At 44.3% G+C, this 18,981-nt stretch overlaps 1 protein-coding gene across 3 annotated transcripts in view; it reads left to right on the top strand.

The window, feature by feature from the left end:
- The window catches only part of AOAH (acyloxyacyl hydrolase), a 169,132-nt gene extending 162,184 nt beyond the window's left edge, over positions 1 to 6,948 (top strand). For all 3 annotated transcript variants that reach the window (XM_032305272.1, XM_032305270.1, XM_032305271.1), the window contains one exon: positions 5,443 to 6,948. In XM_032305272.1, coding sequence (XP_032161163.1) covers positions 5,443 to 5,571 — 129 coding nt within the window. In that variant the 3' untranslated portion in view covers positions 5,572 to 6,948. The remainder of the gene's footprint in view (positions 1 to 5,442) is intronic.
- The last annotated feature ends 12,033 nt before the right edge of the window (positions 6,949 to 18,981 follow it).

The following is an 18,981-nucleotide window of genomic DNA, read 5'->3' on the forward strand; positions in this document are numbered from 1 at the left end:
GGGCTCAACTTGTGACCGTGGTCCATCACAGAAGGACCCCCTAGAGAGGAGACCCAGGAGACCATTTGAGCAGGTATAGTAGAGTGGGGAGAATAGCTGACTGAGAAAGCGCTGACCAAATGCAGAGAAAGTTCAACTTATAAAAGAAAAAATATGGCCAAGACCTAGATCTGTAGCCTGTGGAAGCTGCAGCAGTTCTACTATTTAAAAATATTTTAAAATCTCTGCAAAGCTAAGCTTCTGAATTGGTACTTAAAAGACCTCTGGGCCTGGGGTCAGACAACAATAAACAGAAAATACTGGAAGAGCCATAGACATACATCAAGTCCAGTGTCCTTGGCTACTCTGAGACCACTCAGCTAACCATCCCTGACATCTCCTGCCTTAGCAGTTTTGCCCCACAGAGCTCTCTGCAAGACCGCCTCCTTTCCTATCACAATGCCAGTAGCAGCTCCAACCAGGCTCCTCAAACTCTTCCCGCAAGCAATAAATTTTCCAGGACATTAACTCCCCTCCTTTCTCTTGAACCCTAAACCTTGTGCATCGCTGGAAGTAGACATAAGATACTAATCAGTGGATTGGTTTTAAATTGTATTTATATCTTTGGCTTTAATATTTATTATGTATATAATTGGTTATTAAATGTTAAAGCCTTCAGGTCTTTGTTTATCTCAGCATGTAAGCCCCTGGGAACCCAAGGTCCTGAGTGGACTTGTGGAGTCCCCCAAAGAAGGAAATGATGCTGGCTGTGGGGAGGGTGGAGAGGAGGGCCTCCTGGGCCAGGGAACCCTCAAACATTTTGGGCTGGCCCTGCCTATGCTTCCAGGACTATATCTGTTCAGTTTGCTTCAGACATAAAGCCAGCTAGCAACAGTGGCTCTGGAATGACACACTGAGTCAGCACAGAGAGCGCCGAGCTGGGAATTTCCATTCTCCCATAGACGTAAATGTTTAAATACATCTTACACCACTGACACGTTGTTGCTTTACAAACTTAAGATTAATTGGGAGAGGAATGCCTGGATGGCTCAGTCTGTTGAGCGTCTGACTCTTGATTTCAGCTCAGGTTGTGATCTCAGGGTCCTAGGCTGGAGCTGAACGTCAGGTTCTGCCTGGGCATGGATCCTGCTTAAGATTCTCTCTCTCCCTCTCCCCCTCCCCCTGTTTGTTCTCTCTCTCTCTCACTCTTTCTCAATAAAAATAAAATTAAATTAATTGGGTCCAATAGACGATGTTTCTGGGCAGATTAAGAGCCCAGGGAAGCAGAGCCATGCCTTCCCTGTGGTAAGGGCTTCCCTGCAGGCGTTTAAAAGCAGTTTTACCAAGATAGCCCAGAATGTTCTTCCTACAGGAAAAATAAATTCAGAGTTTATTTTTAACTTTGGTCTCATAAAACCCAAGAGTTACATTTAGCAAGGGTTCAACTTTAAAGGGATCAGGGATGATAAGTTTTGGGTGAAACCTATGCAATCTTGCTTTGAATTGCATTTATTTTTTTTAATATTATAAAAAGGTAGTTACTGTTCAGGATTTGATTTTATAGTTGTCTTATTAATGAGTTCTATTTTTGTAGCAAAATACATAAAATTAGTTTATCAAGTAGGAATGCGAAGGGATCCTGGATCGCGTCCAGCTGTGAGCCCCGCTGGGCCTCTGTGGTATGCAGGTGTGTCTCAGGAACCTGTGGGGCAGACCCAACGGTGTGTGTTCACGGGGAGGACCAGACGCTCTCCTGGAGAGGAGCTCGGCTAAGTCCAAATATAGTTAAGAGAAGAAGCATGGCTCCGTTTAAAAGCTGTCATCAGAAGGGAGAGAGAGTCTAGAAGACCTACAGTGGTTCTTCCAGAAACTTTGCCAGGTTCCCACCCTCCCCTTCTCCTCTCTGGGGACGCCTGCTTCCATCGCAGGGGATTCTAGGGCCGCACATCAACCCTGGAAGATATGTTTCGCCAGACCCACTTAAGTCAACGGCGGTGGGGTAAGTCCCCCTGCTTTGTTGCCCCTTCTGGGAGAATTTCGAAGAGGAGCCTTCAGAGTGGACCAGGGACCCCCACATGGAATGGACACCGTGAGCTTCTGAGCAGCAGCAGGGCCTACAGGCGGACAGGTGGGGGTGGCCGTATCCCACAGAAGCACTGAGACTGCAGGAACGCCTGCAAAAGGGCAGCAGGGCTCCTCAGAGGATAGCCCAAGGGAGCTGCCCCACCTGTTGGACTTAGCAGTGGGGTCCGCACGCACCGCAGCGGGGGCTGCCAGAGCTCGCACGCCGCATCACCCACAAAGGAAGAGACATTTACGGGCCTGACTGCGTTAACCGGAAAGTCCCCCTGAACCAGAACCTCCTCTTGGCCAGCACTGCCTGGGTGGGAGGTCACCCGCGCACCTGCGTGGGAGGCAGGCGAGCCCCGCAGCCTCGGAACCCCCTCCAGGTGCTCGGTCTCTGGTCTCCGTCCTGAGGACAGACGCCAGGGAGGTGGGTGACCAAAGTCTCCGCCGGCGAGCCTCTGATGGAATACCGCGCCCTGAAAAAAAACCGTGATACAGATCTACCTTGAGCGACATGGAAACACGTTCGTAATACAGAGGGAAGCAAACAAAAGCGGATTACAGACTGTGGGGGCGATGACTCAACCGTATGCATTTGTCAACGCTCGCGAAGCTGTTTACTCCAAGAAGTTAATTCCACAGTGTGTAAATTATACCTCGGGAAGAGCAGACCGTCAAATGATATTTACAGAAGGATTCGCTGTCTGTGTGCCTCTGTGTGTGTGTGCGTGTGTGTGCACGTGGGCTCCCTCTATTATAATTACAGATAACTTTCACTTACTCTGTTTTCTCCTTTTGCTTAATTGTCTTGTCAGATTTTTCTCACATGAATAGGGATTGCTTTACTATTTTAAACCATGACCAGGGAAGCACAAAAGAATATTCGGGTTCAGGGAAGAGCTCACCCTCACCCAGGGGAAAGGGTGGCCGTGCCTTGCCCTGGGTATCATAGGAGTTACAACAGGAGGCTGGTCCTAAGAGAAGCCCACAGTAGATGCTCAGTAAACGCTTGTCACATGAGTGAGTGATGAGAGTGGGTCATCTTACCCCAAATCTCTAGTTTAATAATAACTATGCTGCTTTCGCCTTAGACCCAGTGTATTAGCAGTGCACACTCATAAATATTTTCATCTCCATTAGAGTGACAGCCAACTAATTGCTTTCAAGCCGAAGAGTTACCGCGTGCACAAAGCTGAGCTCTTTCCTTTTAACTTTCCTCTTCTTATCCTCACCCCATCTCCTCCTTTATTAATTTAGATTGGGAAATAAATAATCACAAATGTCTTGGTTTTACATAATTGTTAGGAAGACAGCTTAGGTGTACCACATAGCAGAAGGGCAGAAAACAAAACAGGAGAACCAGTAATTTTCCACAGACCTGGCAGCAGCTTCCTTTGTTGAGAAATAGCAGGAAAAACAGCCACAAGACCAGTCTTCTGTCTTCAGAAGATGCTGATTGCTTGGTGTGTGAGACAGGAGTAGCCCCTTCCTGGAAACCTGTGGGCTTAATAGTTATCCTTGGGGCGGGAAGGGAGGTGGAGGGGCAGCAGAGGAGGTGGGAATGAGCATAGGCCTGAGTGTGTGTGTGTGTGTGTGTGTGTGTGTGTGTGTCCATTATGGAGGAGGGTGGCTATGGGGTATGTGGTGCGTGGTTTTAGAGGGTGAGGTGTTGGGGGGGGGTGTTGGGAGTATGTTTCTATGTGGTAGGGGTAGCGGGGTATGTTTCTGATAGGCACCACATGGATATGATCAAGATTACAGTGTTGGATACACAGAATTCGGGTCCAGCTCAGAAGGCTCAGGAACATACTGAAATACTGGGGGTATTTAATGTAGCAACTTAACCAGTTCTAGTGTTTTCTAACAGCTGCTAAAACCTTACATGCAGTTTAGACCCAGAAAGGTCTTTAAACCATATACTCTAGCCCACTCATTTTGCAAGTGAGAGAACTGCAGCCTAGAGAGTAGAAGGGAACTGCCTAACATCCCTCAGAGACCCGGCAGCACTACCTGTTGGAATGGTGAACAGGACCTGCCCTCTGGGGACCATGTCCATGTGCTTCTGAATAAAGTTGGGGACATCCCTGAGCACCTGCTCTGAACAGTGCGTTCCCCCCAAAAGGCCTTCAGCAACCACATTTCTCTGTCAGCATTCCCTTTGCCGATGTAGCCAAGTTAGGACATCTGGGCCTGGCCAGGCCCCATCTGCTAAATAAGGGCATTATCTGCAGAGAAAGAGTCCTCATCAAAGTCATGTTAGTGACGAGCCAGAGGATTAGAGAACCAAGACTGGATCCTGCTAACACTATGAGTAAAGGGAAACCTGCTGTAAAACCAAGCAACCAGAGGGTGGGTGTTAAGCTGGAAAAGCGAGAGACAGGGCTCACCCTAGAACCCCAGCCACTTTCTTTGTGCTTATAGCCTCCTTCAGCTGGTGACTCTGCAGCCTCGTCTCCCAGGCTTTCTTGGTTTCCCATCATGCCATTCTCTTCCACACCTCTGTGCCTTTGCACAGGCTGTGTCCTCCGCAAGGTGCACTGTTTCCCACATCACCCATCTGGGGGAACTTCCCCCTTGAAAACAGCTCAGCCATCACCCTCTTTAAGGAGGACCTGTCACTTCCCCCAGCAGAGCCGGCACCTCCTCCCCTTCCAGCATTGACAGAACCCCCGGTGGGCTTGGTGGTATCATTTTGCATGTCTGGAGTTCCTTGAAGGAAAGATTTACCCTGTTAATCTCCAAAACCTAGGCCTTAGGCCTGCACTAGATGTCAGCTGTCCACAGATAAATGAAAACATACATTTGCTGTCTGTTACTAAATAAAAAATCAATCACCTCAACGTTAGCAGCTCAAAACAACACAGAAGTTTTAGTTTCTGTGAGGCAGGCAGTTTTGGGCGTCTACTTAGGGTCTCACAAGGTGGAAATCCAGTTGTGTCATCCCAGTCCCATCCTCACCCAGAGACTCAACTGGGGAAGAATTGCTTTCAGATTCACTTAGGTTGTTGGTAGAATTCATTTCCTTGTGGTTGTAGGACTGAGGACCCAGCTTCTTGCTGGATGTCAGCCTGCTGCCATGCAGGCTTCCTGACAAACCTTCTCTCTTCATCAATCCCACAGAGTCTCCCAAGTCTGGCAGCAAAGCAGAGTCTTAGATAATGTTCCACAGTCACTGAAGTGACATCCTTTTACCTTTGCCATATTCCATTGATTAGAACCAAGTGATAGGTCCCACCCACAGCAAGGGAAAAGGATTCTACAAAGACACAAAGCGAGAAATCATGGGAGACCATCCCAGAGTCTGCCCACCAACAAAGAATATGGTAAATCCTGCTGCTAAATTCTTTACTTTGGTATAATTTTCCTTTTGTTCCTCCTTCGGGTTCTCTCTTGTAGGTGGCTTCCCAGCTGTTGGCAGATCGCTTCTGGAAGAAGGTGCAGCTCCAGTGGCCCCAGGTTCTGGGAAAGGAGAATCCGTTCAACTCTCAGATCGAACAGGTGTTTGGAGACCAAGGGGGCCACTGAGTCCCTCTAGGAGACCCACTCTTGGGAAGCTCAGGGAAGCAAGAACTTGAGTGAATTCATTCAACAGATGGTTATGGGGCTGCCATTTTGCCGGCCCATAGGACCCTCTTTCACAGCAATTTTGCAAAGTGCTTTTCTCTCATTTTGGAGTCTAGCTGAATGGCAGTGTGATGCTGAGTGTTTCAGGGAGCAGTCCCCTCTATTTGTCCCTCAAATCACCTTTAATAAAGTGTTGTGGCTGCCATTCCAAGCAAGAGAGGGTATCTCTGCCCTCTAATAGCTAATTGTTCTAAAAACAAATTCAAAGTCCAGCGATGCCTGGCAACTTAGCCAGGGTCTTCGTGCCCCAGGATTGAACCTTGGTCTGTTGCTGCTTCTCTGAGATGGCCAGGAAGCTGGGGTGGCCCCTGGGAAGGCTGCTGGCTGGCTGCCAAGGACTCTCAGAAGAGAACACAAGACTACAAACACAAAATGTGGTACAAACTTGAATGTTTATCTAGAACAAGAAAAGAAATCACAACAAATGACAATTTTTTTTTAAAAATTGACAAATAGCATAAGCCCCACAAAATCCAGATGATTGAAAAAAATGACAATTGTTCTTTCTTTAAAAGGTTTTCTTACATTCTTTGGCTGCATAATCTCATCATCTTTCCCTATAACAATGACTCAGTGATATCATGGTCTACAGAAAGGACAGAAAAGCAAAAATGCGTTGCTTTTTATGGATAATTTAGAGGAGTTTCTTTCAGCTGCCGAACTCATTGGTAAAGTCATGTACATTTTTAGGATTGTTGTCAAATTGGGAGCATCTCTATCAAATTTCTGTTGAGTGAGAGCTGTTAGAGCTATGCTCCCTATTTGGAGTATTGTTCATGTTTTGTGTGCATATAAGCCCAGGAATTCTGGTAAATTCTATTGGACACCATTCTCGTTGGTGTCTCACCTCCCTTGCCCATCTCTGATGCAGCCGTGGATTTGGGGGGTCAGTGGGTGTAGGTGTACACCCAGACCCACATCGCACTGCCAGCACCCAACTTCACATGGGCACGTCTTCCTACATTCTGCCCTCAGGAGCTTGCTTGCCACAGCCCAGAGATGTGGGGCTATCCTACTCCAGGGATCCCAGGAGCCAGGGAATAAATGCACCAGCCTCTTCTTTTCAAGCCTCTTCCTTTCAGTTTGGGGAGGCATTCAGTGTGCTTCTCAGGGGCAGAATCAGCCCCTTTGTTCTTGCAACAATGCCGTCGATGGTGTTTCCTTCTACTCTGTCACTTTCCTTGTCCCCTCATTCCTGCTCTCTGGAGGAATAAATAAATTCCCAAATAAACCACCTGCACCTAAGTCTTTGTCTCAATAGAAACAAAGTTAAAATGATGGTATGTGCAGAATTGTGTATGCGTTACTACTGAATATAATGCTGATATGCAGATGCTTCTCTTTCAACTAGACATCAACGCAAACCAAATCTACTTACAGTACACCGTCCATTGCCATGGACCAGTGTCTGGCTTTGTGCCTTTTACACCTGTTTCTCCTCCGTGATCCACCACTTCCCGTGCTGGGAGCTGTAGGATATGTTCATACTGTGATCTGCCCATCGGCCCTGCACCCTTATAACCAGGCTGGTGAAACTGAAAGTCACCCAGCTGTGCCCAGAAATGACTGCAAACCACATAAATATTTCCACATACACCCACCCTAAATGGATCTCCACTTCCGCTGCCCCAAAATTCCCATGGCTAGCCCACAGCCACCAGATGGAAAAGAAAGTATAAAGAGAAGCAGCAATTGTGTTTAAAATACCCTGCTTTTGCCAATTTTACAAGCAGGTAACCATGCGAAACCATTGCTTGGGCCCCTTCTGAGGCTTTGGAAGGGACCCTAAACTTAATCTCTTTTTGACTCATGGTCAATCCACCTCAGCTCACAAAATTAATTTGCCAGATGGTGTGCGACTTCCGTTTTAGGGGCCTAAACACTTAAAATGTTGTCGACCCATTAATTTCTGTCCCCTGGACAGAACCCTTACTTCAGCCTGACCAGGACATGTCCTGGGGAGATGGATCAACAGGGGACCAACATGCCAGCGGGAGGCCTCTTGTTTCCAGCAGGAAATACAAATGAGGAAAGTGAATCGGAGCATATAAGGTGTGGAGGTGTAAGACTACGGAGATCTTACCTGTCTCCTCCCGGGGCATGTGTCCACTAACAGCGTCTTGGTAAGTCCATCACTGGTTTTGGTGTTCCAACATCTCGTGTTATGTTAAGGACCAAGATACCAATACTTGTCATAGCATTGTTTTCTTGGTTCTTTTTTTTTTTTTTTAATCTGAAATCTTAAGCGGGTAGTCTCAAGACATACACAGAGAACACTGCACTAAAATTTTTTATTCCTTTAGAAAGAATTCTATTTAATCCTCACTCTTTTTAAGATGCTTTCAAGTTATTTTATTGCCCTTCTAACTTCTACTTTCCAGGCTACTTGTGAAGCTGATAATCTCATATTGCTTTTGCTGTTGCTGGGGGGATAGAGAATTCATTTTAGGCCTAGCCATTTTCCAGAAGGCCCTGAAGGACTAAAGTTGTTTTAAAAGTGTGGAGTAAAGAGGGAGATTCAGAAAGTACAGAGAAGAGGTTCCCAGACTGAAACATCCTGAGACCCTCCGCCTCCTTTTTCCTACCCTAGAAGTCATCTCTGGCCTGGCCACTTTTCCCTGTTCAAATTCTCTTAGGGACAGAAGCCCCCACATTGAGGAACAGTTTTACCAGAACCATATTTCCCCTCCCCGACTTGAACAGGTTCATGTCAGGAGGCAGACGGGCCTTCCTCCTCGCTCCTGGGGCATGACATCCCAAAATCCAAGGGTGGGAACAGATGGCACCTCCATCTCACTTTTTTTTTTTTTTTTTTTAGCAAAACATCAATACTACACAAAGTAAGTGCTAAATACCACTACTGTCTCCTCAAGAACTGCAGTCCAAGGCCAGGCCCTCACCCCGGGATCAGGGACCTATGGGTGAAGCAAGTCCACTTCTGCCTCCATCTTTATACTCCACCAATCTAAACACATTCCTTCTTCAAGATTCAATCACATCTTTCTCTCTGACTGAGAGATGTTCTGTCCCTATAAGGTGCTTTGTGTACTTCTCATAACTTCCAGGTGTTCAGAATTTACAAGATAGCTGCAGGGCGCAACTTTTATCTTGTATTTCTGCATTGGTGTCTCTTGAGATCCTGTCTTTAGCCTCCATGTTTTCAGAATCATAGTGTGTGAGTGCTAGCCTCAGAGAGGCACGTGAAGGACTTTTCCAGGGGGCTCACATCCCTCTCCATCTCCTTCCCCCATTCCTGCAGTGGCCTCCTGATGAGATGCACTGGAAGAGAGGCTCCAGGAGATGAGAACCTGGCCAGTCATGTTCCCTCCTGTATCCACAGCCTTACAACAATGCCTGGCCCACAAGAGATGTTCAGTAAGTAGTACCGAGTGATAACTGAGTGGACGAGTGAATGAATGAAGAAGGAAGGAGACATTACAGTTGCCTTCCAAGTCACATTTCATTATTTCTTGTTACTCAAAAACAAAACAAAAAATGGAGGCTGTTTTTTGACACATTTAAATTTGCCCCATTGATGCACACTTGTGATGTGAGAGGGTAAGAGAAAAGCAATTAATGAGAAGATGCCTTGCTCCCAGGGACCATTGGTGGGGAGGCTTGGGCTCCTGTATAATCTTCATCTAAACATCCAGCCATCTATTTTCATTGGTTTCTCCTACTTTCAGATTGAAGACCTGTCTAGCCCTTTCCTATTGAAATAGAGCTGCTCATTTTCCATATGAACAATTATTAAGAACTTCTATTCTTCCCACCACCACTCCTGGGCATTTTTCATTTGGGAGATAGCCTTTTGGGCTCAAGCCTTGGTGAAAGACAAATCTCCAGGGCCCCTAGCCAGAGTAGATCAGCTAAAAATCTTTGTATGCTACTTGTATTGGCACATGACATAGCAGGACCTAAACCCAGGAACATGGCTTCCTTCCCCATCCCACTTTCTCACCCCGTTAACGCCACTAGAAAAGGGATTCTTAACTAAAGCCCATGGGAACCCTACTCTCCCCAGAATTTAGAATGCCTATGAACTTGAGTGGGGGAAAAATTGTATTCAAGACCCTCTACAACGGCATTTCCTTTTATTATGAATGTAGGCAACAAAATAGCTGTATTTTTGTCACAAATATTTACATATCACATTCCATTTGCTGCAGATACAATCAATTCGGTTCTCATTATTCATAGGAGTTATGTTCCATTAAGTCATTCTGAACACTGAATTAGCAAATAATGAACCATCGCTCCTAGGGGACATAGAGGGTTATGTTCCTGCGAGCCTCTGGTCATAACATTTATCATTCAGCCAATCAATACATAACTTTGTTCCATGTGTGGTTTTTGTTAAAGACACCTATTTCATTTATAGTCGATTAATTAACATTGAACTCATAGCCAACGGCACTTTAGCTCCCACCCGAATGAAGATTATCTGCACATCTATCTTCTCTACAATGCACGTCACAAACTTCTTGCACTCAGGAACCCACATGACGCTTCAGCACTGCACCTGCATTTTAAACAATGAAATCACGAGCAGAAAGCATAAAACTTCCCAAAACATGAGTTACTTAACAATGTTAAGGCTGAAACAAGAAGACAGAGCACTGCCTTATTCAACCTCAGCTGGAAACATACAGGTCAGGGGAATTAAATTTTCCCTATTCAAATAACTGCAAAAGTGCCATGGGTATTTATTTGGGGGATACAAATAAATTTAGCATGTAGGCTAATTCACAAATACAGAATCCTGAATAATGAGGATTGACCATTTCTTAAAATATCATTTATGGCCTAAATACTTTGAAATCACTCTAGTTATGAGACCCGTTATAAAGGAAGCACATAAAAAAGTAAAAGCAAAAGAAGCACATGTATTAATGTGTGCCTGTTTTTGATATTTCGAAGTATTTTTAGTAGGGTGATATTTGGTTTCCTTTGTAATCCTGTATGTTCTATTTTTTGCATTTAAAAATGTTATTCTGAAAAAGGACACTCCAGGCTTCCCCAGACTGCCAAAGGGATTCATGACACAAAGGGTTGTATGCTTTGGGAGGTGGTGTTTGGCAAAGAACCCCACAGTCCAAAAAAGCTGGAAGCATGGCATAATTTCTCTGCTTCCCAAAAAGTCACAGGACAGAAGTTCTGTAGTGAAGAAGGGTGTTCCACTCACCATTTACCCCACATTTTCAACCTAAAGCCTTTTCCCTGTATGATAGCTGTTAACACGCTGTAGGTACTGTGCTCTATGGAACTGCCTTGGGAGATCCTGCCTAGAGAAATGAGCGTCTGTCCAGTGTACTCACTGATGTGCAAGAGGGCAATTTCCCAGGTATATCTAGACTCGAATGACCACCCCTCAGCTTCTCCGTGAGGCAGAATGTCTTTGGAATCCTTCTCATTGCAACAACAGCTTTCGTGGTCCAACTTAAAATGACCAAAGCAGCACCTCTCCAGGGCCCTGAGACCCAGGGCACATTCACTGTGCTTTATGGATTTCCTGATGAATGGATGCATCAATATGCTATTAACACGTCAGTTTCTCATTAAATCTGAGTACGGAATCCGTGTTTGCCCGGCGGGATGAACTCCTCTAATCTGATCTGGCAGAGGTTCTAGCATAAATATTCATACGAGCTAGGTCTCTTTTAATCTGGTCCTTTGCTTGGGGTAAAGGGGGTTGGGGAGAGGTTTCTTTTAAAGGCTGTTTCTGGGTCGCTTCTTAAAACCACAGTATCCAAAAATAATGGCTTCATCATCACGAATCTGTCGTTAAGAAGGATTACACTTCCGAAGATCTTGGATGGATAGAAATGCAGAGGGGAAATAAAGAGCACACGATGAGGCTTGCTGAGGATTGCTCTGGGCCTTGGGCTCTTGGCTGGCTGCTTTGTTTGTAATTAAATACGCAGAGCATTTAGAGGAACGCTTTTCAGCCTCGGAGTGCTACAAATGTAACTCACGGGTTCACAGAGCCTCGGTCAATAAGCAGCAGCTGAAGGATGGATAGGAGGGGCGCACCCAGGGCTTCTGGGGCCGGCGAGGCTTAAGGCAGCTTCAGACCCCAGAGACTTTCAGTCTCGTCAAAGACTCTGTCCTCAGAGATGCACACTTTACACAGGCTCAGAAAAAACCCAGGTGTTAATATTTTTACAGCATCCTCCCATTGCAGTTTTGTAAACATCAGCCAGAGCACAGACGACGAGCGAGGCGGCTGGGGAAGCAGAGAGCTTTTGAGGGATAAGAAGTGGAGATTCTGGGCGCATACAACTCTTGTGGCAAGAACAAAATTCTGTCCTGCTCGCCTTTGCAAGCTGAGGGATACATCAAAACACAATGAGTAGGGACTTCGTGAAGCAACAGGCTTTGGAAATTCTCATCTGGGTTTGAATGTTGTTGAAGCCGCTGGTGCCTCAGTCACTTTTTCTTCAAACTGGAGCGGTAGCATCTGCTTCCCGGCCCTATTGATGAGGGAGTAGGAGGCTGGCTGAGAACGGAGCAGGGGCTGGCGCCTTGCACCCCCTCTCCACCCACTCCCCTTGGTAATATGTGTGACATTTCACAGGCACCCCTGACTGCCCTAAAAGAAGAACACATGGTTATCTTGCAGAGATCACAGTCCTGCAAGGCAGGAGTCTCTCTTGGTTTACAAATGTCCTTGAGATTTACAACAAAGAAGTTACCTTATCAATAGCCCAATTTCCAAAGATACAGAACTCAGTTCCTCAAGCTCTAATGTCACCCTCCCCTCCATAAAAAAAATGAAGGAGATGGAGGTAGAAGGAAAAGTAAATAAAGTTAAATTTCTTCTAAACCTAAATCTCACTAACAAGGATGTTTGATAGCAGGAATGTAACATTCCACCAGGAGACTCCCAATTGTCTTTATGTTAGTGCCTCATTAGAGGGAAAGTGGCCTTGGCTTGATAGTAACCAGGCCTTCAATATCCTGACAGTCTTCTTTACCCCAATAGCCCTTCTGAACAACCCTTTGTCCTCACCTACCCAACTCCTGTGTATATAACCAGCCACTCCTCACATGCCCGGCGCAGCAGCATCTCTGCCTGCCCACGGGTCCTGTCCCCATGCTCTAATAAACCACCTTTTTGCACCAGAGACGTCTTAAGAATTCTTTCTTTAGCCGTCGGCTCCGAACCTCACCCTATTGAACCTCACCTAGGTTCAAGAACTTCATCACTATGGCGAACATTAATGGTAAGAGCCGATGCTCACAAAGGGCTGAGTGACATATATTTTGCACTTAAACAACCACACGGGGCAGGTCTACCATGATTATGTGCTTTCACAGGTAAGGAAACAGAGGCAGTGAACAACTGAGTAACTTGCTGGAGTTTGCACAGCTGATAAATGATGAATCAAGGATTTGAGCCAAGCCCTCTGGCTCCAGGTTCTGCATTGCCAGCCACTAGGTGACACCGCTCTGATTAAGTAAGATAACGTTTATAGAAGATGGCTAAGTCATCCATCAACATTTGCTCTCATGGTCTCTACACCCAGGGTGTCGTTTGGCCACCACACACGCTGGTGTTGGCTTTTTTCTGAGGAGTAAAACCAGAACTCATCAACTGATACAGCCTATGCCCCTGCAAGCTCCCTCCTCTCTCCTGTCCCGTCTTTCATCCTACCTCCCAGCTGCGGGAAACTTGTCCTGAAAAACACAGGCAGTGGGTAGGTCTCCCAAGATGGTGGCCAGCCACTCATGCACATGCTGCTCCCTCCACGGAGAGACATGGTATCTATTCCCACCCCCTTGAAGCTGGCCTGGTCCAGGGAGACTTCCACACCAGATTGGCACAAGGAGGCAGAGCTGCCTCTTTACCTCTTGGGTCATAGAGCCACCCTGAAGGAAGTCGAGGCCATGCTGCTATAAGAGAGGCCCTGGGCGATGAGATGCTATGTGGAAGAGAGTAGCCACACCTCGGAGGTGTGAGAGACGCTTTCTTGGGGTTTCCAGCCTAGCCCTCCACCAGTTGGATGTTGCCCAATAGGCAATCCCAGGCAAGACCACATGGGGCCCAGCCAACCTACAGAATCATGAGGAATCATACACTTCTTATTCTAAGACTCCTCATTTTTTTTTAAGATTTTTTATTTATTAAAAAAAAAAAGATTTTTTATTTATTTATTTGACAGAGAGAGAGAGATCACAAGTAGGCAAAGAAGCAAGCAGAGAGAGATGGGGAAGGAGGCTCCCTGCTGAGCAGAGAGCCCGATGTGGGGCTCTATCCCAGGACCCTGAGATCATGACCTGAGCAGAAGGCAGAGGCTTAACCCACTGAGCCACCCAGGTGCCCCAAGCCTCATTTTTAAAAAAATTTTTTATTTATTTATTTATTTGACAGAGATCACAAGTAGGCAAAGAGGCAGGCAGAGAGAGGAGGAAACAGGCTCCCCATGGAGCAGAGAGCCCGATGATGGGCTCTGCCGCTTCCAGTCAGGCGAAGAGAGAAGAATTAGGCACAAACAAGTCAGCTGCAAAAGACTGGGAGCAGGGGACAACAGTCGAAAAGGACTGCTGCCTCGAGCAACTCCACTGTCTCACTTTTATTGGATAGAAACAATAGCCAACAGAAGGACTGATGAAGGTCAAACGTTAATCCTGTCTTGCAGACACGCAAGAAGGAGGATCAAGTTTATAGTTAACCAAGCACATTCAAAGGACTCTTCTAACTAACAACCGGCGCTTCTGGGAAGAGAAAGGAGCAATAACGGATAAGGGAAGCAGGCGGTTTTGGTTCCACCCGGAGCTGACTGGGCGTTCCCGGGTGCTTGGCTTCCCTGAAGCAGGCGGCGTTCCGCGCTGGGCGGGCTGGGCGTTCCCGGCTGCCCGGCTTCTGTGAAGGGGCGGCGTTCTGCCGTGAGCGATCCAGGTATCCCCAGCTGCCCAGCTTCACGGTCGTACATCGTCCTTCTCCCCAAAGACTTGTTGCCAGTATATGTATTTCTTAAGGCCATATCTAAATGTGCTCGGTAACTAGTAAAATCCTCCAGGGGTTACAGTTTAAGTAACAAATTGTTCCGAGGGGCAGCAGCAGGGCTCGATCCCAGGACCCCAGGATCATGACCCAAGCCGAAGGCAGAGGCTTTAACCCACAGAGCCAGCCAGGCGCCCCAAGCTTCCTCATTTTTGAGGAGATTTTTATACATCAACAGTGAACCAAAACACAGGCCTAGCCCGCTCACAGCTCCATGTCCTTCCACAGGCCATCTCCTTAGCCTGCACACACTTCTCTGATTGGAACACTCTTATTCATTCTTCAAGACCCAGCTCATTCCACTGTTGTCACAGATGAGAAGATACAGACACACTCACAGTCTGCTAGAAGGCACAAGAATCTCTAGGATTAGGTTCAACTGCTTATGAGTAAAGAAATGACAGTGCTTTAAAAAGAGAGAAAATTATTTCACGCATAAAAGACATCCAGTCATAAGTGGTGCAGGCCTAGCAAAAGACATATATACAAAAATAATATTTTGCTGAAAAAAAAGCTAAGAAGTCTAAATAAATGGAAATATATACCTTATTCATAAAGTAGAAAACTCAATACTATTGGGGAGCCTGGGTGGCTTAGTCAGTTAAGCATCTGTATCTTGAATTCAGCTCAGATCATGATCTCAAGGTTGTGGAATCAAGCCTCATTTTGGGCCCTGCACTCAGCAGGAAGTTGGCTAGAAATTCTCTCTCCCTCTCTCTCTGCTCCTCCCCGCCCTTGCTTGCACTCACGCTCTCAAAAAAAAAAAAAGAGGAAGAAGAAGAAGAAAAAATATTACTAACTTGTAAATTCTACTAAAATTGATCTATAGATTCAACATAATCCTACACATAATCCCAGAGATTTATTTTGGATAAAATTTGAAGCTGATTCTAAAACTTATTGGAAGATACAAAGAACTTAGGTTAACCAAAATAATTTTGGAAAGAATAGTAAAAAACAATGAAAGTCTTTCACTCCCTGACTTAAAATTTACTATAAAACTACAATAATCAAGACAGTGTGTTACTGACATCAAGACACAAATAACTAAATGGAACAGAATATAGTACCTGGGTGAAAAAACCCTCAATATATATGGTCATTTGATTCCTTTACAAAGTTGCTGAGGAAATGCAAGGGAAAATGGAAGTCTTTAATAAATGGAACATTTATATGTTTGGAACATTATATGTTTTTAACAACCCTCCACCCCAATAGCATACAATATATATAAACTAATTTGAGATGGATTATAGACCTTAATGTAAAAGTTAAAGCCAAAACCCCTCTAAAAGAAAATATTTCTAAAAATATCTTCACAGTTTGGGGATAAGTAAGGGTTTGCTAGCCAAGACACAGAAACAATTACAAACAACAACAACAACAACAACAAAAACTGGATAAACTTTAGACAGAATTAACATTATTCTGTTAAATTACACAAAGTTTAAAACTCCTGCTCATCCAGAAACGCCATAGGCAGAGAGAAAATATGACTCCAGAATATTTAAAGAATGCCTATGATTCAACTAAAATAATTAAAAGACAACCCTTTTTTTTTTTTTTTTTTTTTTGCTGAACAAAAGATTTGAAAATATACTTCACAAAGGAAGGTATGTGAAGAGCCAAGTATGTGAGAAAGTGCTCCACATCCTTAACCATCAGGGAGATGCAAATCAAAACTACAATAAACTACTACCTCACGTCCGCCAGGATAGCCAAGAAATGAAAAGATCAGACAGCAGCAAGTGTTAGCAAGGGTGTGGAGAAACTGGAACTCTTATACAGAAGTGCTTCTGAATAAGTTCTTTATAAAACATTGATTCAAAAAGAGTTATGCACCCATTTGTTTATTAAAGCACTATTTACAATAACCAAATTACGGAAGCAGCCAACGGAGCCATTCATATACAAGCAATGGAATATTATTCAGCCATAAAAAAGATAATGATCTCTTGCTATTTGCAACAATATGGATGAATCTGGAGAATCTAATGCTAAGTAACTAAAGTGAGTCAGAGAAAGACAAATAGCATATGATTTCACTCTTATGTGGACTCTAAGAAACAAAATAAATGAACAAAGAAAAAAGACAACCCAGAAAAACAGACTCTTAACTGTAGAGAACAAACAGATGGCTACAAGAGGGGAGACAGGTCAGGGATGGGAGGACATAGGCAAAGGGAATTAAGTGTACAGCTATCTTGATGAGCACTAAGTAATGGATAAAATAGTTAAATCACTATGTCATACATCTAAAACTAATTAACACTATATGTTAACTATACTGGAATTAAAATATCAAAAAAAGGTTTCTTATAAAACTAATTATAAGTCTACCTTATGACCCAGCAAATTTATTCCTAATTATTTACCAGCATATGTCCACAAAAAGACTTGTATGAGAATGTTCGTAGCAGCTCTATTCACAATTGCTCAAATCTGGAAACTGTCCAGATATCCGTCAATAGGAAAATGGAATAAACACATGAAATACCACCACCGATATAAAAGAAACTACTGACACAGACAGGAAGAATGAGTCTTGTGATTATTATACTGAATTCAAGAAGTCTTATACAAAGAGCATACACCTTATCGTTTGTATGTATGTGCATACCTATGAAATTCGAGAACAGGCAAAACGAATCTATGATGAAAAAAAACAGAAAAACGTTTGCCTGAAGTGAGAGAACTAAGGAAGAGCATCAAAGAAATTTCTGGAAGGATAGTTCTATCTTGATAAAGGTTTCTATGACACAGATGCATGCACTTAGCATAATGAAACATTTCGGATTTGCACACTTCATTTTATGGAAATTTTACGGACAGATGGGAAGCAAGGTGTGCAAATGCATGACTGCCTGTGTCTGCTATCTTTCTTTATAAAAGTAAGTCAAGCATTTTTTTTAATCACCTTCAGCATGACATACAGATATATGTACATCTATATAGATGAATCATCTTTCTAACAGATCTTGAAAGTCTATAAAAGGTCACTGGAACAATCCATTAAAATGCTCCACAGTTTATTGTGACTTGTAATATTTTTACAAGAATATAAAAAGAGTTTTCTGTCCATGCAATTGCTAAGCATTACAAGAAAGAAACATCGGGGAGGGAGAAAAGACGGTATGCCTGTAAACTTTAGAGTAGAAATAGGATTATAATTTGGAAGAGAGGAGGACTTAAAGGAAGAGAGGAAAAGGATAATTACAACGCAAAAAAAGGAACATGGCTCATGAATTACTTTGAAGGCACAATTTTAAAAAACAGATATCTTAATTCACTCCCATCATGAGAAAATGTACAGAAAAAAAGCCGAAGATTCCTCCCCGTTGACAACTTTATTAAGCCAAGTGACTTCTGATAGACTGATTCGAAGAAGCAGAATCCTCTATGGGAGGGCAGGCTGGTGCGAAATCTGCCAAACGAGGCCACAGACATTAATTAGATGTTGGATCACATTGCCGATGACGTCAGGCCTGATCAGCTGTGCAGACCAAGTACACAGCAGGAATCTGTAACCACTGGCAAATCTCACGTTTGGAGCATTGATGGTTCATTCTTCAGCCCTGCAGCCCTGCTCTCTCCCTAAGCAGGGGAGCCTGTTCTGTGCAGACGCCAGACAGATTTACTTCTATCCATGACAATGGAAGAGTTCATTATGCCATATTATTCTTTTTCATGGGCCACTAGGGAAATAGAGGATAGTGCAGAATATGGGTGAAAGGCCAAAAGTTGGCAAAGAAGTTAGAGCATTTTTATAATTTGAGAATATTTAGTATTTTTATTAAATGTAGGAAGCAAGGGTCAGGCCGAAGTTTGAATGTTAGCTCTGCTGTGTGATCTTGGGAAAGTAACTTAACCACTCTGACACACATTCCCCCCATTCTTATATCCATGTATTTAACAGAGGACATCTGTGATTGTCAAATGAAATAGCACATGGAAAGCACTCATTACAGCTCCACAATACTTTATTTGCACTCTCCAAATCCAAAAACTCCTACAAACCGAAGCTTTGTTTCCTAATTCATTTGGAGGCAAAACCTGACCTATACCCTGACAAGAGGTCTCCTAGTCTTTATTTATCCCACTTAATGTGAATATTCATGTTTCTCTGAAGAAATATTAATGTTTGGATTATGGGGAGTTGCCTTAGACCCTTCTGGGGCATTGCGTATTATTGGGTATATATACCACACGAGCTTTATAAACGCAAAACATTCAGAATTCCAAAGCACATCTGGCCCCAAGAATTTCAGATAAGGGATAGAGAAACCACCTGACATCCTTATTTT

The sequence above is a fragment of the Mustela erminea genome, chromosome 11 (assembly GCF_009829155.1).
Source record: "Mustela erminea isolate mMusErm1 chromosome 11, mMusErm1.Pri, whole genome shotgun sequence".
NCBI classification, from domain to species: Eukaryota; Metazoa; Chordata; class Mammalia; order Carnivora; family Mustelidae; genus Mustela; species Mustela erminea.